The sequence below is a fragment of the Camelus bactrianus genome, chromosome 16 (assembly GCF_048773025.1).
Source record: "Camelus bactrianus isolate YW-2024 breed Bactrian camel chromosome 16, ASM4877302v1, whole genome shotgun sequence".
NCBI lineage: Eukaryota > Metazoa > Chordata > Mammalia > Artiodactyla > Camelidae > Camelus > Camelus bactrianus.
The window spans coordinates 38631014-38658047 of NC_133554.1; the positions used below are offsets into that span (position 1 = coordinate 38631014).

The 27034-nt window shown below is 51.9% G+C and overlaps 2 protein-coding genes across 3 annotated transcripts; one reads left to right on the forward strand and one right to left on the reverse strand.

The window, feature by feature from the left end:
* The first annotated feature begins 68 nt into the window (after nt 1-68).
* SARM1 (sterile alpha and TIR motif containing 1) lies at nt 69-19363 on the forward strand. Its single transcript, XM_074343104.1, has 9 exons — nt 69-1976; nt 6848-7466; nt 9491-9703; nt 10010-10101; nt 10214-10449; nt 12366-12468; nt 12545-12734; nt 17268-17389; nt 17477-19363. The coding sequence occupies exons 1-9, from the start codon at nt 1507-1509 to the stop codon at nt 17604-17606; spliced, it is 2175 nt and encodes a 724-aa protein (XP_074199205.1). The 5' UTR covers nt 69-1506; the 3' UTR covers nt 17607-19363.
* SLC46A1 (solute carrier family 46 member 1) lies at nt 14349-26960 on the reverse strand. Of its 2 annotated transcripts, XM_045519048.2 has the most exons (6): nt 26505-26960; nt 24731-25583; nt 23515-23598; nt 22064-22220; nt 21417-21512; nt 14349-15008 (listed from the first exon to the last, which is right to left on the reverse strand). In XM_045519048.2, the coding sequence occupies exons 1-5, from the start codon at nt 26730-26732 to the stop codon at nt 21455-21457; spliced, it is 1380 nt and encodes a 459-aa protein (XP_045375004.1). In that variant the 5' UTR covers nt 26733-26960; the 3' UTR covers nt 14349-15008; nt 21417-21454. The 2 variants fall into 2 exon arrangements, with proteins under 2 accessions (XP_045375004.1, XP_010956587.1); XM_010958285.3 differs by lacking the exon at nt 14349-15008 and having other exon boundaries at nt 15287-21512; nt 26505-26956.
* Nucleotides 26961-27034: the final 74 nt, after the last annotated feature.

The following is a 27034-nucleotide window of genomic DNA, read 5'->3' on the forward strand; positions in this document are numbered from 1 at the left end:
TGCCCCAACCCCAGAGGCAGCAAAGGGTCAGGTTCCTGGAACTCCAGGCCCAGGAGAGCTGTGTATAGGATCCTTGCCAAGCTCAGGGTCATCTCAGAAGAGGGCTAACACAGTGGGTCTGGAGGGCAGAATGGAAGCCCACTCTGCTGCTCACAGGCTATGTGACCTTGGGCAAACTTCTTTACCTGCCTTAGTTCTGAACTAATTATGCTTGTCGCACAGGGTGGGAGCTAAAGCAGACAAAATGCCCAGTGCTTGGAGCACCCCCAACTTCATTCTCCATAAATGGTTATTGACCCATGATCTGTTTGATCAGACACATCCCTGGCTGGGTGGCTCCCCCTCCCCATTGTGTATTTAGGGCAGTGAAAGTGGGGTAGGAACTATGCTGGTAAGCACACTGGGGAAATTTGTTTTATCTTTTGGGTGCATTGATTTCCCCAAGCAGGTATTCATAGCATGGTAAGTTGGGTGAACATTCACCCCTTAGACTGGATGTAATTCCTGAGTCTTCCGCTAATTTACTGCCCCTCAGCAGGCCACTCCCTATCGCCACCCTCATCCTCCCCATAGGCCAGTTCCCCACTTTCGGACTCTAGTGAGAAGTAGGCTCCCTCTACCCAGAAAACGCTCACTGGCACAGAATGCTTGATTTTGTGCTCACTTTCAGGAGTCCAGAGACCTCTGGAAGTCCTCCCATCACCTGGAGGAAGTGATCCTCAGAGACTCCGCTGCCTTTTTCTGTTCTATAATCAGAAGACAGTGTGATTTCGGGCAATCTTTTCTCTATAGGCTTCAGTCCGTTCGGCTGTGAAATGGGAGCACTAATTCCTACCTCTTAGGAATGTTTTAAGGCCTGAGAAACAGGCATAAAGGGCCTTAAAAATTGTTATTACTACTGCATTAACCACTAGTAAGGCAGGGGCACCCAACCGTGTTGCCCTCACATTCCAGTGTCACCAGGGTAAAATGGAGGCAGTCCTTTCGCCCTCCGCTCCTTCCCCCTGCATCCAGCGGAAGGGATAGGGGGCTGCGACTGGAGAGAGAGGCCTGGCGGGGTGTGGGCGTGCCTGGGAAAGGCTGAGTGTGGGGCTACGCAGGCGGCAGGGGAGGAGCCCTAAGACCAAGAGGCGGGGCGTCTGCTCCGGCCGGTGGCTTCTCAGGGGCGGGGCTGCTGCAGAGCATTTCTGCAGAGCCGCTTTGTTCTGGTTGCTGCCTCCTAGGCCCTCCCGCGCCTGGGTCCATTCCTCTCCTCCCCCGCTTCCTCCTATCGCCTAGCCCCTGCATCTGGGCCTGCATCCCCTTCCACAACCGCTTCGTCCCAGATCCTGCCCTCACCCCTCCCCCAAATTTCTGGTCAGTGCTCTTGCCTGGTACCCTTCTCTCCACCCTCCCTCCAGCATCTTCCCCCTGGTCCCCTCTTGGGTCCCCTTCTTCCCAAGTTCTGGATCGCTTTTCCCGGCCCCGCCCCTTCAGGCCGGGCATGTCCCCAGCAGCCCCGCGCCCATGGTCCTGACGCTGCTTCTCTCCGCCTACAAGCTGTGCCGCTATTTCGCCATGTCGGACCCACGGCCCGGCGCTGAGCGGCTAGGGGTGCCGGGGCCGGACGGCGGTGGCGGCGTTGGCCCATGGTGGGCCGCGGGCGGTCGTGGTCCCCGCGAGGTGTCGCCCGGGGCGGGCACTGAGGTGCAGGGCGCCCTGGAGCGCACGCTGCCCGAACTGCAGCAGGCGCTGTCGGCGCTGAAGCAGGCGGGCAGCGTGCGGGCGGTGGGCGCCGGACTGGCCGAGGTCTTCCAGCTGGTGGAGGAGGCCTGGCTGCTGCCGGCCATGGGCCGCGAGGTAGCCCAGGGTCTGTGCGACGCCATCCGCCTGGATGGAGGCCTAGACCTGCTGCTGCGGCTGCTCCAGGCGCCAGAGCTGGAGACGCGCGTGCAGGCCGCCCGCCTGCTGGAGCAGATCCTGGTAGCTGACAACAGGTGAGGGGGCCGGGCTAGGGGTAGAGCGCTGGGGTGGGGGGTGGGGGCAGCAAGGACCGCCTAGTGCCTTGGTCTCCGTGTACCTCGCATCGGGCCTTTCCTGCTTCACCTCAGAAATCCCTGCACCACATCCCTGTTGGGGACCAGTGTGTCCATTTTACCAGAGGAAACTGAGGCTTGGGAAAGTTTAGTGACTTGCCCAGCGTCACACAGTGAAATAATGGTGCAGCCAAAATTCATTCCCAGGGCCAATGGGGCGAGGAATTTGACTGGGAGGGGAGGAATGGAGTAGTAGGACAGGACACTGTCTCTGGTTCTGAGAATGAAGGTGGGACCCTAATGTCAATTCCCTCTAAACCCACAGCCCTCCTCCCCGCAGGCCTGGGTGTCCTTCTGTGCTGGCTTCTCTCTGCCATACCATCTCCCTCTCACCAAAAGAGGAAGAGAAACACTGCTCAGAAAACAGGAGGAGGACCCCTCCCCTCTCTCCCCAGGCTGAAATGAGTGCTGAACTAAGGGTTACTTGCTGCCTTCATACCACCCCCAATCCACTTCCTGCTTCTTCCTTTTTTGTTTTGGTTCATGTAACAGACCAGATATGATCTCATTCTGTGGTTGCTAATGGGGAATGGAAGGTTTTCTGCTGGGATGGTGGGTGGGGAAGAGGAAACTCAGGTGTGGAACTAGGCAGGTGTCAGAGTATGTGTTCCCCAATCTTCCTCACACAGTGCCAAGATACAGTAGGTGGGGTCCAATTGAAGCCTGGCTGCCACTCTTTCCTGCCTCTTGGGGTCTCCCCTGGAATGAGAGGACCCTGGCCCACTTTCTATCCCCTCTGAGGCCAGAGCAGACCAGGTTGTCACATTCCAGTCTCATGTTGAATTCTTGGGCCCCTCAGATTTAGAAGGGTTTTGAAAGGGTCACTTTCAGTTTATATAGCTCTCACAAGTGTGATGAGCATGAATTGGGGGTGTTTTCCTTGCCATTTTCAAAAAGTAAAAATAAACTTGTGGACAGTGGAAATGATACAACTGTCAAAAATGCATCAATGAAGCAATTTAAGTTAGGAGACCAAGTTAGGGTTCTGCTTGTTCAGCAAGTCTTTAATCTCCCATCTAACATCAGATGTCCTGATGGGAATGGGCTGTAAATGTGGAGGGCTAGCAGATGGAGTGGGCACTCACTGGACGTGGTGGGCCTGGGTTGACGAGTCTGCCCTGTAGACATGATATGTGGGATGGGGCAGCTATAACTAGAACTCCTAGAGAATGGGTGCAGCCAACACCCTAAGACGAGGAAAGCTGCAAGATAGAAATAGCCCTGACATTTTTCAAGGTTGAAAAATAACAGTTTTCACCTGGCTTAGAATTACTGAGGAGTCACGTTAACCAGTGTCGCTGGCCCCAAGAGCAACGTGCTGGTGCTGGCATCACTTCAGGACCAAGGACAGAGCCTAGAGAGCCTGGTCGCCATCAAAATCCTCTCGGAGATCTCCCCACACCTCTAGACTGCACCGGAAGGAGGCTGGAAGGGCAAGAAAATGGGGTTTGGGGGGGGGTGACAGAGAGAATTTGTGTTTATGACATCTTTCCTTCCTCCACCAACCAACCTCCTCTTAAAGAAGGTTCTTCCATCACTCCTTTTGCCATTCCCTTTCCTGCAGCTCTCTTCTTCCCAGGGTGCTGCCACAACCACTACCCAGGAGCCTATATCACAGCTTCACTCACCCCTGAAATCCAGGAGAAGCCCAACAGGGTAGGGCCCTCTGAGCCTGGACCCACGGCACCCAGTGAGGGCCTCGTCGGACTGCTAGCCCTCTAAATTCACAGTTGGCCCCCCATCAGGGGACCATAATGAGGTTAAACGGCTTTCCAAAGAATACATAGTGAGTAAGTGGAGGAGATACGTTAAAAAAACAAACAAAACACAACAAAAGCCAAAAAAACTATTGCACATAAATTCAAGTGCCAAGGTACAAAAAGCATACACCTTTAAAGTTTTTCTTCCCATCCCTAGAGGCAAACCAGTGAAACAAGTTTCTTGTATATCTTTCCAGAAAGTCTACGCATATACAGATACATATATATATAATATATACAGGCTTGTATGTGTGTGTATGTGCACAATTTACCCCTCCTTTGGAGCTGGGATTTGAACCCAGACCCACAGCTTCTCAGGCTGCAGAAGAATTGGGAATTAAGTGAATAAGTCTCACAATAAGCAGAGTTAACTCTTAAAGGTGCCAGGTGCATAGGGGAAGGTGAGGGCTGGGGCTCAAAAATGCAGAATAAAGTCCTCTCTCTAAACTGATGTTCCTGAACGTGCCCTTCCCCTCAATGGGCCTCAGGAAACGAAGGTGGTGTTGGATTAGATGATGTCTTAAGCACATCCTAGTTCCGATAGTTTCAGAGCTTATGTAGTCAGATAGTTCTGGAAGCAAACAGTGCCAACAAATGATCTTGAGCCCTGGGAATGGACTGATATGAATTCAAATCCCAGCTCTGTCTCTCACCAGCTGTGTAACCCTGGGCATGTCATGTAACCTCTCTTGAGCTTTGGCTTTCTCCCTGGATAAAGGAACAACTGCAGTGCCAGCTGCCCAAGTGGATGGTTAGGATCCATCTGTTCCTTTGGGCTGGAGAGAAGCTCAGTGATCAGCTCAGCAAAGCTGTACTGGCCTCAGGCCATGTTCTGGGCTCAGATAGGCCCTGCAGTGGACACAGAGTCACAAGCACTGTGATGCTCACTGGGCGAGGACTCCATGACTGGCTGGGCCTGTAAGTCTTTGTGGGTAACATCATCTGTGGAGGACATCATTTGTGGAGGTCAGGAAGACAGGACACTTTCACCTCTGCCAGGAATGTGGCAACTCTCCTGCCTGCTCTGCTGGTCTCCAGCCTCTCTCCCGTGGATCTGTCCTCCCCACAGCAGCCAGCGCACGTTTCCTAAAACCCACATGTTACTAAGTCACTCTCCTTCCTGAAAATGGCTCCCCATTTGCCATCAAAATAAAGTACAAATGCTTTGAGATGGCTCAAAAGGCCCCCAGAACACTGTGCTCATTCTTCCTTTGAACCTTCCACCTCAGCCACTTGGAGTAGCTTCACTTCAGCATGGCTGAGATGGGGACAGTCCCCAAGTACACCAGACACCTCCAAGTCTTTGCATACATCTATGCCTAGAATGCAGTCTCTCTTTCTCCTCTTGACTGATGTCCCACTATCTTTCTAACTTAATCCCATGGGCAACCATCCAATATGTTTAATGTGTATCTGTTTAATGTTTACTGTGTTCTGGTAAAATCTCTACTCCTGTTTTATGTGCAGATTCTTATTGTACACAAATGGTGCTGTGTTATATAGCACATTCTATTTCTTGCTTTAAAATAGTGTTGTTTTTAAGATCCTCCTTGTTGCTATGTTATCATCTGCTCAGTCACTTGTAAGTGCTCCAGAGTGGGCACCTGCCTGTGTTACCTCTCCACTCTCCCAGGCTTGACACTGGACTGCCCCAGCTTCCCCCACCACAAATAACACTGCAATGAATGGACTTGTCCATGTCCTCTTGTGGAGCTGTGTGACAATCTCTTTGGGATATAAACCCAAGAGCCCTCATTTGTGGTTCATAGAGTTTCTGTCTCCTTAATTTCACCCACACGCCCCAGCCTACACCTCCACCCACAGGGCTTCAGGGTGTTCATGGCCCCACACACCACCAACTTCCTGTATTACCCAGTTTCTGCTTTTTGCCCATCTACTAAGTGTAAAGTGATAGCTGTTTTACTTTTTATTTCTCTGATTACTAATGAATTAGAGCATCTCTTATTTGCTTGTTAGCACTGTGGTTTTCATCTTTTATGAACTGCATTTATTGTGTCCGCTGCCCCTCTTCCATTAAATTTACTGCCTTTTTCTTGTTGACTTGAATTTTTTTTATAAATATTCAATATATGAATCCCTTGTTGATTTTAGACACTGCAGATATCTTTGGCTTTCTTTCTCTTCCCCAAACATGCCAAGCTCATCAGCCCTCGGGGCGTTTGTCCTTTTTCTCTCTGCCTGTTGTGCTTTTTCCAGATACTTGCAGGCAGGGGTCTCTGGATGTTTAACTCTCAGACGTCACCTCCTCAGACATATCCCTCCATCCAGGGTCTCTCCATTACATCACCTGGTTTTACTATCATTATGGTCATATAACTATTATCCTGTCCATTCATCATTTACTTGCTCTATGTTAGCTGTGTATGAGCTCCAGCCACTCTTAGTCACTGTTTAACTTCAGCCTCTACCACAGTGCCTGGCACACAGTAGGCCCTCAATAAATGACCTCTTAAATGAATGGACAAATACACTCCAATAACACTGCATGGAGTGAAGAGAAGTTTGAAGGCAAGGCCAAGAGTGGTGTACTTCAAGTGGCACTTCAGAGATGAAAAGCTGACATTTATTGAGTCTTTTTTATGTGCCAGGCACTTTACATGGATTATAAACTTCATAATAACCCTATGGGGTAGGTATTCTTTTTATCCTATTTACGAGATGAGGAAACCAAGAAAGATAAAGGTACCTAAGATCTCACACCTAGAAAATGGTAGAGAAGAAACCAGGACCCAGGGAATCTGCTCTAGAGGTAGAATTCTTAGCCACTACATATACTGCTCCTCCAGGGATGGGTGTCAGAGTGGAAATGGGTGTGGCCAGGATGGAGTACCCTTATAAGCAGAGAAGTCTGGTTCTCCCAGGGCAGGAGGTGAGGGAGGCGGGGGAGGCAGGGAGGACCAGACTCATGACATTATATGACACTAGCAAGGCCCAGAGAGGATGAGTGATGAGGCCATTGCTCCTAGGAGGCTAAGATAAGCATCTTGGCAGGGACCGCGTGGCGCGCATCGGGCTAGGCGTGATCCTGAACCTGGCAAAGGAGCGCGAGCCAGTGGAGCTGGCTCGGAGCGTGGCAGGCATCTTGGAGCACATGTTCAAGCACTCGGAGGAGACGTGCCAGCGGCTGGTGGCAGCCGGCGGCCTGGACGCGGTGCTCTACTGGTGCCGCCGCACGGACCCGGCGCTGCTCCGCCACTGTGCGCTGGCGCTAGCCAACTGTGCGCTGCACGGGGGCCAGGCGGTGCAGCGGCGCATGGTGGAGAAGCGCGCCGCCGAGTGGCTCTTCCCACTCGCCTTCTCCAAGGAGGACGAGCTGCTGCGACTGCACGCCTGCCTCGCCGTGGCGGTGCTGGCCACCAACAAGGAGGTGGAGCGCGAGGTGGAGCGCTCCGGCACGCTGGCCCTCGTAGAGCCGCTCGTGGCCTCGCTGGACCCCGGCCGCTTCGCCCGCTGCCTGGTGGATGCCAGCGACACCAGCCAGGGCCGCGGGCCAGACGACCTGCAGCGCCTCGTGCCACTGCTCGACTCGTCGCGCTTGGAGGCTCAGTGCATCGGCGCTTTCTATCTCTGTGCCGAGGCTGCCATCAAGAGTCTGCAGGGCAAGACCAAGGTGGGTGCAGGTGTGGGGCTTGTGTGGAGTAGGGTGGGGTGGGGGTTAGAGAGCATCTGGGAAGGCTTCCCAGAGAAAATGCCATTCACCTGAGACTTGAAGTTTGCATAAGAATTAGGTGAAGTGAGGAGGAAGGTGAGGGACCAGTCATTTTGGCCTTAAAGGCGAGATCAAGGTTTTACTCAGGGAACACCTGTGTTTTACAAAGTCACCCTGGCTGCTGCATGGAGATGAGGTTGGCAAGGGTGTATCTGGAGGCAAAGGGACCAGATAGAAGGCCATGGCAGGGGGCAGGTGGGATAGTGAAGGTTGGGACCTGGGCATGACAGCAGAAGCACAGAGAAGCAGACACATTCCAGAGGTGCTGAAGAGGCAGAATTAGGACTTGGTGTGTGACTGGATGAAGGGGAGGGAGGAGCCGAGGGTGGCACCTGGCTTTGAACATAGGAACCCAGTGGGTGGTGGCACCTGGTACTGAACTAAGGTGAACTGTGTGAAATGGGTGGGGCACAGAGTGAGTTCATGGGGACAGATGGAATTTGAAGTGCCTGAGAGATGACCAGTTGGGGCCCTCCAGCGGACCTTTTTGTCATTTGGGTCTGGATTCCAGGAAGGAGATGGAGTAAACACCGGCACGACATCTGTTTGTCAGTCAGATAACTCCCACCCAAGTCCCAAGAGGTCCTCAGTCTCAGGGCCTGATCTGCAGCCTTTTCCCTCTGCTTTAACTTGCTATGTGACCTTAGGTACCTGGCTTCCCCTCTCTGGGCCTTTATATGCCACATTTTTGTCCTCTGGAAAATTGAAGAAGTGGACCATAATTGAAGGAGTGGACTGTAGCAACAATTCTTATCCTGGATGTGGGAATAGTAATAGTTAAATTATCAAAAGTTTGCAGGTTTTGTTTTTAAAATATAACAGAATTAATTATCCTATAATGTCACTCTCCCTCCTTTGCATCCCTCTAGGGGTTTGGGAGGTTAGTGACCGCTGGTGCACAGGGAATGGGGCATGCTGCATGGACCACCCTGTCTGTATGACAGTGGTCATCTGGGGCTGCTCAGAGGAGTGTGTCTCACAGGTGACTGTCACCCATCATGTGTATCCCCATAGATCAAGAAGAGACTGATGTGCCAGGGAGATCTCTGAGGCCTCTTCTGAGGTCCAATGCTTTAGGAGCTTCTGATTTTCCTTTCTGCACCCCAGAATTGGGCCATGAGAGGACTGACTTTGCAAAGCAGGTCATTCTGTTTTGGGAGAAGGACTTAAAGGGAAGTAGGGAGTGAGGACCCTAAGGAGTGGGTCTGGGCAGCAGCCATGACCACCAGCTCTGGCACTCCTTTCCCAGCAAGGCCAAGTGAGTGCAGTTAAGAAAAGACAAATGGAGCCCTGACTCTGTGCCCTGCAGTGTGCCTGTTATGGAACTCCAGGGGTGACTAAGACATGACTTCAGCTTTCAGTCTAGTGGAAGTTGCATTGTCAATTAATGACAGTGGCATTGAGAGTGCGGTACAAGGTCTAATTGGAGGTATGGGCCAAACTGTGGATAAATCAAAGCAGGCTGCGTGCAGGAGGTTCCAATCAATTTGGATTCAAAAGATGAGTAGGATTCCCACAAGCAGGCTGGAAGAACTAAGTGTCTGGAAACACCACAGGCTGAAGCCCAGAGGTGGGAGAGCCTCTGTGGGTGGGTGTCAGAGGAGTGTGGCTTGGTGAAAGAGGTGGAGAGCTGAGAGTGGTGGGAGGGACTGCACTGTGCCAGGCCTGGCAGCCATACTGAGAACTAGACTTTATCCCACAGCAGATGGAAGCTGTAGAGGGGAGGAGACATGGGAGGGACTTACCTGGTCAAGAGTTGAGGGAACGTCAGGAGGAGGAATCCACAGGACTTGGTGATTTAGTTGATGAAGGGAGACCTAGGGTAGGTGGTGGGGCTCTCAGCGGTGAAAAGAGGCGCGGGGAGGGACCAGGCACGACTAGGGCAACTGGTGGATCCAAGACACCCTCTCCCCATACTTCGCCAGGTATTCAGCGACATAGGTGCCATCCAAAGCCTGAAACGCCTCGTCTCCTACTCCACTAATGGCACGACGTCGGCGCTGGCCAAGCGCGCGCTGCGCCTTTTGGGCGAGGAGGTGCCGCGGCCCATCCTGCCCTGCGTGGCCAGCTGGAAGGAGGCCGAGGTCCAGACGTGGCTGCAGCAGATCGGCTTCTCCCAGTACTGCGAGAGCTTCCGGGTAGAGCCGCGCAGAATCGCTGGACAGCGGTCTGGAAGCGGGTGCTTGCCTGAGTGCCGCGCGGCCGCTAGGGGCGCCCTGTACACAGGCGACCAATCCCCATCCGGGACCTCACGCCTGCGGCACTAGGGTGGCCTTTTGGGCGTGGGGAGCTTGTACTCGGCCACTTTCTGAGTCAGTTGGTTCTCATCTGGGTCCCATTCTCCTCCCCACCGCCATCTCCAGGTCCCTGCCCTTGACATTGTGCTGGGTGGGGTCCAAATGATGAGGAGGGGAGCCTTTCCTTACATCTGACCCCTCCTCCAGGAGCAGCAGGTAGATGGAGACCTGCTTCTGCGGCTTACGGAGGAGGAACTCCAGACCGACTTGGGCATGAAGTCGGGCATCACCCGAAAGAGGTATAGAGCCTCTAGCCAGCACATCCCCCTTGGCAGGTCTAACTAAACGCCCCCTCTGCCTCTAGCCAGTCTCCAATCAAGACCTCAGCTTCCTCTCCTCCCTCCGGTGCAGATTCTTCAGGGAGCTCACGGAGCTTAAGACCTTCGCCAACTACGCTACGTGCGACCGCAGCAACCTGGCTGACTGGCTGGGCAGCCTGGACCCGCGCTTCCGCCAGTACACATATGGCCTGGTCAGCTGTGGCCTAGACCGCTCCCTGCTGCACCGCGTGTCTGAGCAGCAGCTCCTGGAGGACTGTGGCATCCGCCTGGGCGTGCACCGCGCCCGCATCCTCACGGCTGCCAGAGGTCAGCTGCTCCCACCCATGCCCCGGCCCCAGCCCCAGCCCCAGCCCTAGCCCCAGCCCTGGAGGGGTGAGGGGAGCCTCTGAGCCCCACTTCGGATTGATTGAGCACGTTGGCTGTGCCAGACTGGGCTCTAAGAATGGGAAGACGAATATTTTGCACTTTGCCCTCAAGGAGTTCCCAGTCTGAGGTGGGTAGGAGGGTGGGAGAATACACAGGCAGGTGACCCCAGCAGGTAGCATGCCCAGGACTCCAGAGGGAGCCTAGAGAAAGCACCACCTATCTTGTCTGCCCAGACCTAGGCTTTGGAGAGGAGAGGATACCTGACCAGGTCTGGAAGGATGTATTTGGGGGTGGGGGAAAGAGTGGTGGCAGAAGGAAAGGGCAACCCAGGCAGAAGGAGCAATATATACAAGTAAGGAGGTAAGACAGCATGGGGGGTGCACAGAGTGAATGTGGGTGGGAAGACTAGGGGCTTATCCTGTTAATCAACAGCCTACAAAGTGTGGGTGCTTTAGGGAGGTTGTGAGAGCAGAGTGGATTCTCAGGTTCTAGCAGCCCTCTTTATTAATTTATTTTAATTTACTATGTAGCTAATATTTATCATTAATTACTCTAGGCCAGGTCCTGTGTAAGTTTTTTAACAGATATTATCTCATTAATCTCTACATACATCCTATGCAATGGGCGTTAATTTTTTTTAACTTTTTAAAGAATAAAAGAGATATAATTTAACTTAAAAGTGTCCAGTTTGGACAGTTTTGAATGTATACCCCTGTGTAACCACCATCATAATCAAAGATAAAGAACATTTCCATCATGGGTGTTCATTTTAAAGATGATGAATCTCAAATTTAAATAATTTAAATACATTTCCCAAGGTTATGAGTTATTAAATGACAGAACTCTGACTTGAGCTTCTGCCTTTCTTTGTAAACAGACAGAAGTTTTCTGTGTTAAGTCTGAATATTATAAGATGATGGGTTCTTTTCATTCATCTCATTCAGTAAGTATGTATTAAGCTCCCATAAGGGGCAGGGGACTGGGCTTTGGCCCCATTCTTTTTGCTTCAGCCAAAGCAGACCAGCTTCTATCATTTTTCCAGTGCAGTTCCCAGTAAACCCCTAAGATTTATTTTTTTAGAATGAGAGGGTCTACAGCAAAAAATAGCTTACAACTCCCTTTTGTAGGGAGTAGGGAGCCATGCAGAGGTTTTTAAGTGGGGGCAATGACACGCTCAGATTTGGATTTTAGGAAGATCTCCCTGGTGGCTATGGCAAACAGATTAGACTGGGCAAGTGTGGATTTAGGGAGACAACTGAAGAGGCTGGATTTGGGGGCCTGGACACAGGGAGGGCCCTGGGGCTGGAGTCCAGGATGTTAGAAGGCAGAAGCCACAGAGCATGATGCCTGGCTCTGAGCACTGAATGTCAGCTCCATGAGGGCAGGGTTTGTTTTGTTCATTGCTGTATCCCAAGCACTAAGAATAGTGCCTCATACACACAAAGCGCTTGGTAAATATTTGTTGAAGGAATGAATGAGAGGCAGGAGTTGAGGCTGATAGCCAGGTTTCTGGCTTTGGTGGGAGACTAGGAAGAAGAGGGTCAGAGGAGGATTTGGGATGTGTTGGATTTGGAGTGCCTGCAGGCTGCTGGCTGTGCAGGTCTGGAGCTCTAGACAGAGGGCAGAGCCGGAGATGCATATCAATGTCCCTAAAACATGATGTCTGCTTTCTGAGAGGGCCTCACCCCTGGTTAGCATCCTGCCTTCCAGTAGGCCTCATCTCACCACCTCCACATTTTTGGAGCAAGCCGCCCGGCCTGAGCCGGGCTTAGGGGGCTGAGTGTGTAGGGGATGATGTACCTCGTGGTGAATGATGGGGGAGCCACCCTCACCAGGCTGTTTTTTATCTGCTTCAGAAATGCTACACTCCCCACTGCCCTGCACGGGCTGCAAGCCCAGCGGGGACACTCCAGATGTCTTCATCAGCTACCGCCGGAACTCGGGCTCCCAGCTGGCCAGGTGAGGAGAAGCAGGCAGGCAGGCAGCCTGGGACCTTGGGGCGAGGCCATGGCAGTGACATAAGACGTTTTTGCAGCCTCCTGAAGGTGCACTTGCAGCTGCACGGCTTCAGTGTCTTCATCGATGTGGAGAAGCTGGAAGCGGGCAAGTTTGAAGACAAGCTCATCCAGAGTGTCACAGATGCCCGCAACTTTGTGCTGGTTTTGTCAGCTGGGGCCCTGGACAAGTGCATGCAGGACCATGACTGCAAGGACTGGGTGCACAAGGTAAGTGCTGGCCTCTGTGGTCCCAGCATTGGCCTGTGGCCCAGGGGACAAGGTCCTCGTCCCATTCTTTCTCATCTGAACACCAGCAACCTTCATGGCCCCACTGGAAGTTAGGAGCCACAGCTCTGACTGTAACAGGACTTTAGCCATTTACTTAGGCTCTCTGAGCCTCAGTTTTCTCATCTACAAAATGGGGATAACTTGCCTGGCTTTTATTTTGTAGGATTGTTGTGAGGGTCCAGAAAGGGATGAAAATGCTTTGAAAAATAACTTCTGTGAGGGAAGGGGGCAGGAGAGCATAGTGACAGGCACAATGGCATTGTTAAGAGCACAAAGCTGAGAGTTTGAATCCTGGCTCTGGCTTTGGGCAAGTTATTTAACCCTAATGAGTTTCATGTTTATCACTGGAAAGTAGAATAATTATAGTACCTAATTCCCTAGGATATTGTTATAAGGATTAAAAGAGCTAAAATTTGTGAAGTGCTTAGCAGAATGCCTGGCATAAAACTGCTCTATAATGGCTGTAATTAGTAGTAGTAGTACAATTATTATGAGTACTACCATTGTTTAATTCCCCATTGTATCCTCAGTGCCTAACACATAGTAGAAACTAATTGAATACTTGTAGGATGGATGGATAGATGGATGGATCCATGTCACATCTGCTGGTTATTAGTCATTAATCATTAATTAGTGAGCAGGAGCTGAGGCCAGGGCTAAAGGAAGCAGTAGTCATATGTATAGGGCCCTTTTCCTAAAGACAAGAATATGCCCAGAGTGACCAGATCATATGGAAATTAATGTCAGTGTAAAGCCAGGTAGGCCAACCTCTTACTTGCCATAAGAATATGGAGAAAGGAGAAAGCATTGAGGGCTGGAATAATCAGGGGAGGCTTCATGGAGGAAGCAGGACTTGAGAAGAGTCTCAAGAATTTAGATCAGTGGAAGAGAAGGTATCCCAGGCAGGGGAACAGCATGAGCAAAGAACAAAAGTAGGGATGAGAAAGATACAAAAACCTACATTATTACTGGTATTGGCCTCTCCATTTTACAGATGAAGAAACTGACACTCAGAGAAGTAGAATACTTTTTCCCATGGCCACACTGCTGGTATAGAAATCAGAGCTGGGCTTTGAACTCTTGTCTATCTGACTCCAAAGCCCGTGCTCTTTCTTAGGATCCAACTTTGTCCTATGGCTCAGATCTGAGGGGTGGGGGGGAAGGTGGTGGGATAGGACTGGATTCAGCTGACACCAGAGTAATCATCTCTCTTTCCAACTCCAAGTTCAGTGACATCATGTCAGTAGCCTGAAGTCAGCCAGGCTGGGAGTAGTTACACTAAGGAAATTGGTAAAAACTACAAATTAGGGTTTTATTTGTTCGGTTGGTTGTTTTTTTTTTCCCCTCTGGAGAGTTACTTGTTAAACATGTACCAGCACACCACTGGCTAGATAAGAACTAAGGAGCCAGGTTATGGGGTTCCTAAAGGCAGAGAGAAGACCTGTGCTTAAAGCACTGGGGAAAGGGATCCCATGAGGGCAGTGATGCCAGGCCAGTGGGTTTTAAGGAGAAGGCTCTGACAAAGGATGCAGCCCATATGGACAGTGGGGAAGAGGGTCAGGCCCCAGAGGCCATGTAGGAGAGGCTGAGTTTTGGGTTTGGTTTGGGGAGGAGGTGCTGGGTCAGAGAGACACCCTAGAGGATCATGACTGATGGCCTAGAGCTGGTGACCTTCTGAGAAAAAGAGAGGAATGTTTGTGAGCTCCATAAGATCTCAGACCTTGCCTTATTCATGCTGGATCCCTGACGCCTAAAACCATGCATAGTACAAAGTAGGTTCTTGAAGAGTTTATAGAATAATTAAATCAATGATTAAACAGATGAGTGATACTGATGAAGCTGAGATGACTAGGAGAACCATACACATCTTCTAACTTTACTGTGTAATTCTGGATAAAACAAATGTCTAAAGGTTCCCAAATAAATTGCTGCAAGGTCAGAATTCATTCAAGTGCTCAGAAGAGAGGCAGAGGGCTTGGTTGAAACAGCCTGAAACTTGGAATCTGAATGCTTGAGTCAGAGGCCTGGCCCCTCCTGGGCTGGGCATATATGTGACTTGGGAGCAAGTCCCTTCCCTTCGCTGGGCTTCCTTCTTCTCAGTCATAAAATGGAGAGGTTCCCCAGAAATCAATCAGGATTGAAGTTATGCAGGTTCCTTCCCCAGGAAGGCTCTGCTCCGCAAGGGTGTGTGGCATCCATCACTGGCCCAGCAGACTGCAAGGAGGGAGGAGCAGGAGGAGTGGTGAGAGCCTTTGCCTTGGACCAGTCCCAAAGGCTCCATTATCCCTCCTTGGTTGTTTTTAGTGCTTAATTGCCTCTGGTTTTAAAACTGCTTTCCCTGAAGCCACATTTAGTGGGTAATCAATATGGAAAACCACAAGTGAACTGCACTCAAAAAGCCTAATCCCTGTGGCTCCCCCTTGAAAGGAAAAAAAAATATTCAATAAGCACTTACCAGAGCACCCATTAATAGTCATAGCCTCACAACAACCTGATGAGGTAAGCTTTATTATCCCCACTTCACAAAGGAGGAAATAATTACTTGTTACTTATTAAACATACACTACTTGCTAGGTGCTATTCTAATCACTTGCAATGGGTTATCACAGTTATGCCTCCCAACAATCCTACCAGTTAGGGACTATCATTAACCCTATTTTTAGAAATTAGAGATGTTGTTTTTGCCTCACATGACAGAGCCTGTGTCAGAGACTCAATATGAACCCAGATCTGATGATTCCAGAGTACAACCTTAACTGCTATGCAATGTTGTCTCATTCTTTCATTCAGCCAGTTAGCCATCAAGTATTTAGCAAAGGCTGGCTATGGGCAGGGCTTTGTACAAGATCCTGAGACACAAGGTGAGTGAAAACCAGACATGGTCCCGGTCCTTATGTCTTATGTACGGAAGACAGATAATAAGTAAATTACTCATTAGTTAATTTAAATTTGCAACTGTAGGTGCTGCGAAGTCTATGAAAGCCTAAAATAGGGGATCTGAACTGGTCAGAGAAGTGAAGGAAGACTTCCCTGGGAAGGCTGATTGAGTTCAGATCAGAAAAATGAGTTGGCATTAGCTATGTGAAAGGGCAGGGAAAAGTATTCTAGACATAGGAGACAGCATGTGCAAATGCCCTGTGCGCGCGGGGGGGGGGATGGCAAATCTAGGGCTGGGAGAACAGGATGGGGTAGAGTTTGAGAAGTGAGCTGTGGCCAACCACATAAAGCTTTGAACATTATTCTAAGAGCCATATAAAGTCATGAAGAGTTTTAAGTAGGGTATGACATGATCAGATTTGCATTTTGCAAAGAGTGGCTAGGTGAAAGGGCAATGTGAAGAGTGAATTCCACGGGGCAAGAATGGATGAGAAGAGACTGGGTGGGGAGTAATGGTAATACAGGGTTGGAGCAGGGCAGTGGTAGCGGGTGGAGGAGAGAAAAATGGGTGGATTTGAGAAATAAGTAAGGATGACAACTGGCAGGGCTCCTCATGGATCAATCTGGATGCAGGAGGTGTGATGTTTTTCTTCTGACACCAATTTGTGTGGAGTTTTTCACACACCAACAATCAATTCTCCATCTCACCAGCACCAACTGGCTGGCCCACAATTCAGTTCAGTTCTGACACTAACTACTACCTGGAGCGGATGTCAGACTCCACAGTTTAAGGGCTCAGTCCCAGAAGTCAGCCCTCACCACAGACCCAGCCACAAGTCCCAGGCCACTTGCACTTCTGACTGCCTTGGCTACAAATTCATGAGTCCCCATGACCTCCCCCCTCAGGTTCAATAATTTGCTAGAATGACGTGCAGAATTCAGGAAAGCACTTAACTATTCTTGGGCTTATTATAAAGGATACAACTCAGAAACATCCAAGTGGAAGAGATGCATAGGGTAAGGTATGGGGAGTGGGAGCATGGGCAGGGGGGCACAGAGCTTCCATGCCTCTCTGGGCCACCCTCCCAGCATCTAAATGTATTCACTAACCCACCCAATCCTTAGGGGTTTTATGGAAGTTTCATCATGTAGGCTGATTAAGTCTACGTGATGATTAACATCGGCCACTGGTGACTGGACTCAATCTCCAGCCCCTCTCCCCTCCCTGGAAGTGTCTGGGGCAGGGGGGCCAGGAGTGCTGAAAGTTCCAACCCTCTAAGCATAGCTTAGTCTTTCTGGCCACCAGCCCCCATCCTGAAGCTACCTAGGCAGAGCCTCCTACCTCCCAGGTCATCTGAGATTCTGAGGGTTTTAGGAGCTTGGTGCCAAGAACCTGGAACAAAGACCAAATATATATATATATATATATATAACCACAGCAGGTGAGGGAGACATCAAGGTGGACTTCAAGGCCAGTATCCCACCTTGGGCTCTTGGGCTCAGCCTTGGGCTACTGGCCCTCCCAGTGCCTGCCTGGCCCCAGGTCCCTGGATGGGACCCAGGGTCTCTTCCTCTTCCCTCCTCTTCTCTCTCCAGGAGATTGTGACTGCTTTGAGCTGTGGCAAGAACATCGTGCCTGTCATTGATGGCTTCGAGTGGCCAGAGCCCCAGGCCCTGCCTGAGGACATGCAGGCTGTGCTCAGCTTCAACGGCATCAAGTGAGGAGGGGCGGGGTGGGTTACGCATGCCCCCAGTGGCAGCTCCCTCTGCCCAGCCCGCTGACCCACCGGCCTCTGTGCCCCCAGGTGGTCCCATGAGTACCAGGAGGCCACCATTGAGAAGATCATCCGCTTCCTGCAGGGCCGCTCCTCCCGGGACTCGTCTGCAGGCTCCGACACCAGTCTGGAGGGTGCTGTACCCCTGGGCCCAACTTAACCAGTCCCTAGTTCCCAAGCCCTGCCATGACCCCCATTTCCATCATCCTCCCCACCCCCCAATGGAACAACTCAGACTGTCCTCCCTGGGCTGAGACAGCCTGGGCTCTTCTCAGGAAATGGCTCTCTATCTCCTCACCCTCATGGTCCACCTCAAACCCAGCTTCCTCTGGAAAGGGAAGGGAAGCCAGGCATTGGGGGTGCTAAGACCTCCCTAGGCCCTGCCACCAGGTCCTGTTTCTGTTGTGGGAGGGTCACTGCTCAGTTCTGGAGACCCTGGAGACTGAGGGTTTGCTGCACACTACCCTTCTCCTGCCCTGACAGCAGCCAGCTTGAGTAGAGTGAAGGCAGGCAGCCTCAGACAGGCATTAACACAGTGCCCAACGCTCTCCGCCCCGCAAGGGCCTGGGCCTGGGAGCCAGCTGGGGATGAGTCCAGCCATGGCTCTCCACCCAGACAGCTTCTGGCCCCTGGGCTCACCACTTCTTTGCACCCCGTGGCCTTGCCCTATAACCACTCAGTGTCCTTAGCTGGCCTGGCCCCTCTCCCAGCCTTCCTGACGTGTGGCCTCCTTCGCCACACCTGGGTCAGGGTCAGGCTGAGCCAGCCTGTACTGGTCTCACTGGTCTGCAGCTGTGGCCTACACTCACTGGTACATGGGAGTCCCCTGTTTGGGTCTGAGCAGGGGAGGCCATGTCTCAAAGGGCAGCTAGCCCCCTTACTTATGCTTTGGTGCTGTGCCCTGGGCCTCTGCCTGGTCCAGCTCCCTTCCCCAGCCCCTCACCCACCCAAGGCTGCCCACCCACTTGCTCAGGGGGAGGTGGGGCAAGGCAGCGCCCTGTGGCATCAGCAGTAGCCTGGGCAGAACTGTAGCTCCCTGGGAAGAGGCAAGACCCTGCAGCAGGGCAAGGGGGTGCATTCAAATCATCTGGGAATTTTGTTAAAATTCCATTCAGGAGACTGGGGTGGGGCCTGAGTTTCTGCAGTTCTCACCAACTCTCAGGTGGGTAGCAAGGCTGTAAAACACAAATGTCTCACAAATCTTTGCCATTTCCCTGACACTCCATGGTCTCTAATCATCAGAGCAACCTTACCTGGTATCATCTCCATTTTAGAGAAGGAAATGAATGATGTGCCCAGTTTCCCAAGTCATGAGTGTCAGCCCCAGGATGCAGACCTGGCCTCCTGCTGCTCAGCCCACTGCTGTCGGGACTGCTCTCCTAAGAATCATCCTGGGCAGGACTGTTGAGCCACAGATGGCTGGTTTCTCCCTTGCCCCAAAGAATCTAGCTGTGGGGGACAGGTTTTTGTAACAGAAGGCTGACCCAGAGGCTATACAGAAATAACCGAGCAGGAGTCCCTTGGGTGCTTCCTCCACCAGGGTTGTATCCTCCCTCCAATAAATCCAGGTTCCAGCTAGTGGGATCAGCTGGGACCTGCCCTGCCTCTCCCCTCCTGAAGGCAGTGGGTTCACACCTAAAGGCTGGCTCAGCTCCCAAGCCACCTCCTGAAGGTACTGGCCAGGCCACAGGCCACTCTGAGTTCTCGAGCCACATCGTCAGGCTTCAGACTCCTTCCTTCCAGTCCCCTCCCTGCCAAAAATACTGTCTTCAGCTGGTCCTTTGCATTTGACTCTCCTTCCTTGCCACATGAATGCCCACCAGTGCCAGGCCCTGAATAGCATGGTGACTGAGGCAGACTGAATGTTGCCCTCATGAAGCAGAACCAATAATAATACAGTTTGATAAGTCTCCTCCAGGAGAAGCTTCCTGTCTTTTTTGTCCCCAGCCCCACTCCCTTCTGAGCTCTCTTGAGCAGTACTCAGGGAAGTTTCCCAGCACTGTTTTTCTGTTCGGTACAGCCCCCATTGCTGCCTGTCTCCTGCCTCTCTGAGGAACGACTGCCCAGACTCCAGGCCCCACCAGAGCTGCTGAAGTGATGACCCTCCCCCAGCCAGGCCAGCATGTTCAGGGGCCGGCATCCCCCACCATGACAAACACTGCCCAGATTGAGGCCCAGGCGGGCACCTTGGCCCTCACCTTTCATCTAGACTTGGCCCCACAGGGTTAGTCCTGAGATTTTGAGAAATAGCCTTTTCCCCTGCAGCCTGCTCTGACACGGGTCTTCAGGGGCAGGGTTTTCTGCTTGGCTGGGCCCTAGCTACTGCCCCCAGGTCAGGGCTGAGTCAGCCTCACCCCACCCCTCTCTGGACCAAGAACTGCTCAGGAGCATTCAAAAGTCAAAAGTCCAGCTCCAACTCATTCATCCTCCCCCAAGGCCCATGAATAGAGGCCTCTCATTCTAGAATGTATGAGGGAAGAAGGATCTTAGAACATTATTCAATCTAGTGTTTCCTAACTTGACCAACCATGATTAATTAGGGGATGTCACTGAACTACCACCTTGCTTAATGCCAAATATGAATGAGCTAGAGGCCCTGCCCAGAGTACAGCCCAGGCCCTCTTCTTGCTTTGATCTCCCAATGACAGGGGACAGTGAGATAGGAATCTGGACACAGGCCCAGGCTACAGAAGGCCACAATTGACCCTGGTTTACTCTGGGCCTCCCCCATTTTACCTACGTGATTTCTAGCCAGGAAACCGGCTGGTAGGGCAGGTGAGAGAGAATGAGGGTAGAAATACTGGCAGGGGGTCATGCCCTGTGGCCAATTCTGTTTTGAAGAGTCAAGTACCATCTGATTTGCTTGGGGGCTTATGGCCTTCATCAAAGCCAGTGCCTTAATACTGAATCCTATTCTGCCTTTCAACTTTAGGTCCAGGCTTTCCTAATGCCCTAGAAATGGGTCCCTCATTTTCTGGAGGGTCAGGCCCATCTCCGGGTTCCTGTTGACCTACAGATAAACAAGGGAGAGTGTCAGCACATGGCCCTGCTGAAATGCCCAGCAATGAGGGAGGTGCTGGAGGGCTGAATGGTAACAAAAACTGATTCTGCTTGGGCTGGTATAGCCAGGAAGACCAGTACAGGTACCTTCAGGGAGTGGATCTCTGACACTGAGGAACAAGCGGTCAGGTCTCTGCCCGGAGTCTCTCTGCTGGCCTGATGCAAGCCTGGCAGCCCTCCACCTCCCAGCAGCTCAGAAGAGAATGGTCAGTCAGGAGGAGGTCTGGGCTGGCCATGTCCAGTACCAATCCCATGGCTGCTCAGGGGCTCCTGTCCATTCCAGCAGCTACTGCTGTCTGACCTCTGGTGGGCAAACTGAACAGGAAAACAGAGGGCCCCACAGCCCAATGCCTTGGGGGCCAGAAGGTTCATTTCAGGGTGATTATAATTATTATGTTTGGCACTGCTAAGCCCAAGAGATTGATTCCCACCCTCAGACAGTGCACTCTCCCTCCAGGGGGCACCAAGCCACTCCCACAACCCTCCCTCCCTACAAAGCCAGCACTACCGAGCACCATATTCATCACTAAGGAGTGACTGGTGGCTGCTCGTGGTAAACTGAGCACTGTGAGCTGTGCAGTTTCGGTTGGAAGCAGAGGGGCCAGCCCTCATGCTTCAACTGGTCCCTGAAGTGTCACCTCCATCAGGACCTTTCCTCTCCCCTGGAGGGTTCTATGTGCCTGATGGCCTACAGGGTAAACAGATCCCTGTTCCGAATGGCTCCCCCACTGCCTGCCCTGGAGTGGGTCTGTCTGGGTTACAATTCCAGATCCTAGAGTCATAGGCTGGCATAGCTGTGGATGAGGTGGGGGCCTTGGTCGAGCTTGACCACACTGCCCTTTGCAGGGAGCTGCCGGTGCTGCTGAGGGCTGGGATCCAGAGGCAATACTTCCAGTTGGTTAGTGCTCACTTTGCTCCTCTTGCCCTTTGTCCTCTGGTCCAGGCAGATCAGGGGCTCTGGGGAAACTGCTGGAATTCAGGGCAATGATTAGTCTTTTCCAGTATCCTGTGAGAGACCAGAGAGAAGGTTCAGATTTAACAGGTGGGGACCTTCAAATCCTGGAGAAGTGACGCAGGTTTTATTGGGTGGGCGGGTCCAGGTATCCCCCTCCCCAGGCTGAGAGGTGGGAGACCATGTCCAGAGACAGAGGGTTCTGGCAAATGATTCTTGAGGCTATCAACAGGGGAAGAACTGGGTCAGGTGAGCCTGTGGCCCAGCCACGCCTGGCCAAGGAAGCCCTCTAGGCTTCCATTTAGCACATTTCTGCCAGCCACAGGTCCATCTGTAAAATGGGGGAACTGGGTGCAAGAATGTAGCTTTTCCAGGAGGCACTGTGAGCCTGACCCTTCCCCTACCAGCCCTCTGCCTTGTCCCTGGGGAATGGCTCCCAGAGGATTAGGTGACCATCTGCTAAGGGAGAGTCAGGCTGAGACTGACACACCCATAGGGGAAGAGCTCCAGGAATGAGGATGCTGTTTCTGCTTGGGAGGAGGCAGAGGAGGACACCTTTAGGATAAAGAGCTCCACTCTGAACACAGGTCAGAGCCCTGCATTACCCAATCAGAATGGCCGGGATGAAGAGGAGGCCAGCTCCCAGGAGGAAGGGGAACCCCTTCATGAAGTTCAGGGTGGCTGGGTAGAGCGAGTTGAAGATGCTGGAGGCCATCAGCATGGCCAAGCCATTCACACAGGCCAGAGCAGAAAAGAGAGCACCTGTGAAGAAATAAATACCACTCTGGAATCGGAAAGACCTAAGTGCAAACCTCGGCACCACCGCCACGCAGCTGTGTGACCTGGGGCAAGTCATTTAACCTCTCTGAATCTCACCTTCCTCACCTATAAATCCTGCATCATGATAAGACTCCAATGAAGGCATGCATAGGAAGCACCTGGCACACAGTGGCTACCAAACAAATGACTGTTATTATACATATATAAAAGTACATGTGATGTCTTCTAGCAAAAGCCTGATAAAAATGGTTTTGGATCTGTTGGTAACATTAAATTTGCACATAAAGCGCCCATCATGGGGCCTAGCCCCCTGGAGCCAGCCAGTTAGTAAGGGCTGTTCTTTTCTCCTGTTCCCCTTGGCATGCATCTCTGGGCACAGTGAAGGTGCTAGAAAAAAACTTAATGAGTGAATAAACGAAGTCACATGGGTTCTGGGGACAACAGAACCCATGGTGGGCTATATATGGCACCAGAGTTTCTGCCATCACCAGATCCTCCTTCCAGGGCAGGCGGGGAAAAGTGGATGAGCCAGACGTTTCAGACTGAGATCTAAAGACCTAGAAGCCTGAGAAGCTATTCTTTATAGATATGCCAGCAGAACCCGAATTTTGCAAAGTGAGCAACAACCCAACGGAAGTTGAGATTAAACTGCCAGACTGCCAGAGCTGGAAGGGCCTGTAGATGTCATCAAGAGCAATCCACACGTGTTACATATGAGGAAACAGGTCCAGAGAGGGAAAGGGACCTGTCCAAGATCACACAGCCAGGAGGGTGACAGGGCCAGGACTAAAACCCAGATCCCAAGACCTGCTGCTCTTGAAAACAGATCCAGGTGTGCATCCTAGCTCCACCACTGACTGATGACCTTGGGTGAGTCAGTTTAATCCTCTGCTTCATCTGCCACGCAGAGACAGTGAAATCTACATCACAAAGTTGTTCGCCTCCTCTGAGCTTGTATGCTCTGACCCCAGGGAAGTAGGGAACTCTGGCATTGTGACATTCATTTTACAGATGGAAAAGCTGGGGTCTGGAACGAGTAAATCCTCTGCTTGGCTGATCCAAAAGGACATAATCGTGCACGTGACTGCAAATTCCAAGGCACTGTGGTCCTCTGCCAGCCCTAGGCACTGTGACAGCAACGTAGTTGTCTTGGCTACTTACTTCTCCAGGGTGGGAGGGAGGAAGGAGAGATGCCTCCCAGCCCACGGCTGCCCTCTGCCAGGTTCAGGCAATACTGGGTATGAGGAACTAGACAAGGGCTAACCCTGACACTCACCCTGCTCTGACTTGCTCACCAGCTTGGAGAGCTTGGCCCGGATGACAGGTGTGATAACCAATGACATGAAGAGGAGCCCATACCCTGTGGAGAAAGAAACAATCATCAAGAAAATGGGGTTGTGAAGATGGATGCCCAAGTGAGAGGCAGCAGAGCTCTGGTACCTATCCCATGAGGGACTCGGGTTAGACACAGAACTTCCTCAGCAGGGTAAAGAGACAATGACAGGGGACAGTAAGCACACAGTAAATGCAAGTTCCCTTTCCCTTGACATTTAGTTACTCACAGGCTACACTGTTTCCTTCATACCCATTTCTCTCCCTTGCGCAACTGTTGCCTCCTCAGGAAAACTGCAAACTGTTGGAGGACAGTGGAGCCTCCAAAGTGGGTTAGACAATGAGGCCTCCCAGGGGCCCTTCAGGTGACAGCCCCCAAATCCCACTCTGCTGAGGCTCACCAGAGCAATGACAGCATATTCATCATCCCTGCACACCCAAGGGCATTGAGCCCAGCACCTAGTCCATGGGAGATGCCGTGGGCAGGAAAGAAAAGTACCTGGGTCCCCGCCAGTCACACCGTCTAGGCGAGCAGAAATCTCTTGATTACTGACTGGCTGACTGTAAACAAAATATTTTAGGGCTCTATTAAAATAAATCTGTTCCTTCAGAAAAGTTAACTTCCTCATTCCCAGCTGCCCTCTTCCACCAAAAAAAAAAAGGAAGAGAGGAGGGGAGAAGAAGAACTAACCCAAGCAGGAGTGTGTTATCTGTGATCTGAGAAGACTGGCTTTTTTAAAAACCCAGAGAAGCTGACGAAGGATATTTGAGACAGGTCCTGTGATTCTTATCGGAGAAGCGAGTGTGAAGGCAATAATGGCATGGACTTTGCTTAAGAACACCATGAATGCAGGCTGTGGGAGGCCAAGGAGTAAAGCAATTAGTGTATGAGCCATATTCTTGTCTTTGCTCTATCTTACCACCAACATTTATGGTTGATAATGTGAGTGAATGACCTTGGCTACTGAAGGTCTGTATTTTCTATATGACAAAGATAGTATTTTTGTGAGGTTTCTTAGTTGTCTGTCCTCCAGTGCAGCCTAGGGGCACAATGATGTTAAGACATAGGCATGAACTACGTTTGGGGGCAGCAGGTGGCTAGCCCCCATTTTTCACCCAGCAATTCTGAGACAAACTGTCCCTGAGCCCATACACTTTACCTGTGAACATGAGGGGTGTGATGGTAGCGAATGCAAAGACAACCATCCCCAGGATGTTGAAGGCCAGACCGATCTCAGCCACCCAGGTGTCATCCAGGCAGTACTGCAGAAGCCACAGGCCCAGCAGGCTGCTGAGGTATGGGAGTTGCTGAGCTGCAGAACCGTAGCCGATCAGCCTAGAGTCCCAGCAAAGGGGTGTGCTCATCTCGTAGAGGGTCAGGATGTCCTGGGCCCCAATGTGCACAGTGATCACCACGAAGATGGCCAGTGAGTACAGGGCTAAATGCTTCCTGGACTTCTCTGGGGCCTGGGCCACGTAGAGCTGGACAATGGATCGGTGGTGACGGAGTGTGAAGAGCCGAGCAGGTGTTGGCTCCTTCACGGTCTCACCAAAGCAGAATGCTGCATAGAGGGTCATGGTTATCAGCAAGGCCAAGGCCAGCCAGAAGGGGTTGGCATATCCCTGCTCCTGGAGCCAGTGACCTCCAACAAGGCTCGCCAGCATCCCTGCCACCCCAATGCATGCTTCCAGCAGGGCCATTCGGATGGTACGGGTGCGGCTGCAGCTGACATCTGCCACGGAGGCAAAGCCAGCAGCCAGGAGGCCACTGAAATCTCCAAGGAGGGCACAAAGGATGCGGCCCAGAACAAAGTAGCCAACATGGAGCTGCAGGTGTACCACAAAGATGGACACCAGGTTATTGAGTAGCAGGCCAAACGAGGCCAGCACTAGCAGCGGACGGCGGCCCACACAGTCACTCCAGGCGCCCAACAGAGTGGATGAGAACAGTCCCACCAGGAAGCCGCCCACGTTCATGTAGAGGGTCCAGTGGGAGGTAAGAGTCTCCACTTCCTGTGGGGACAAAAGTCTTATTACTGGGGTGCTGTTCCTCACTCTAGGCTGCTCACTCTCCATACCATCACCATCCTGGGAGATGCAGGTATGAGGACTTTCTTGGGAGCCTAAATTGCAGAGACAATTTTAGTACAACTCTTAAAACTGACACTGGAGGTGGGTATGGGAAATGGACAAGATCCCGTTCCTTACTTTTACCACTGTGAATGAAAAATGTTACCTGCCATACCGGCAAAGGATGCTGTGGCCATCAAGCCTTCAGCCATTACCACCGCCCCTGAGGTGAGCCCCGAGGGAACTCGGGATGGAGACAAAAGGACTGCTCACTGCCAAGCCCTCAGACACTGCAGCCACCCCCAACAATGCACCCTGGGAGAGGGCTCAGGATGGGAAAGAACAGGATACTGGCCCAAGATAGCTAAAGTGTATATCAAAGGAAAGTTTTCAATGAGCCCAGCCTCTTGCATCACCCCATACAGAGAAAAGGGCTGTTCATTAACTTGAGATGTGTGGTTTTCTTTAATTAACAGTAATTATTCCACGTTCCCACTACCTGGTTTTTGTTGCAAAACTCTTATATATCCTAGGTTCTCCCTTATCTCTTGGGAACACAGTCCCTCAGAGCTATTCTGAAAGGCTGCCTCTCCTGCTTGAGTCCTCAGAAAGTCAGCCAAATAAAACGCAGTTCTCAACTTTTAGGCTGTACGTTTTTGTTTTTTTTTTCTTCAGTCAATACTCCCTTTGGTTAACCCTGCTTCCTCAGGCTCCAGCTTTGCTCCGGACCCGCCCACCACCCAATATCCAGAACCCTCTGGTCTGCCCCCAACCTTCATGCAGGCCCCACCACCTCAGCTGCCCCCACGCTGTAGCCCAGGGCCCGCCGCCGCCACGTCGCCCCCTTCTCCAGGCCGCCGCTACCTGCGCGGTGGGATCCACTGTGTGGTTGCTGCAGCTGCCCCTCTCGCGGGTGCCGTTGTAGCCAAGGTCGGCACTGAAGCGGTGCCACAGGTACTGCGTGGTGACCGGGTCCTGCAGGACTAAGGCGAAGTTGGCAAAGAAGACGAGCGGCTCCACGCAGCAGCGGCCCAGCACGGACCCAGAGAGCCAAGCGCGGGGCTCGCCGCGGGAGTCCGCGCGTCCCTCCATGCTTGTGCACTTCTGGGCGGGCGCAAGGCGACGGCTTGGCTTTCTGCGCCTGCGCCCAGCGTCTCCCTGTTTTTGTTTTTGTTTTTTTTTTTAAGTCTGGTGGGGCGGGGCCAGAGCCTCTGGGGGCCCCTCACTCTTGGGCTCGCAGTCTCCGGGCTGGGGAGAGACTGTGAGGGGCCCCGTGCCGCTGGCTCACAAAGTGATCTCACCTGCAAACCGTGCAAGGCTATCGCCCTGCACTCTTTCCCAGGCCCAGAAACGCCCATAACCGTAATATCAATAATTAACATTCATCGATCGCT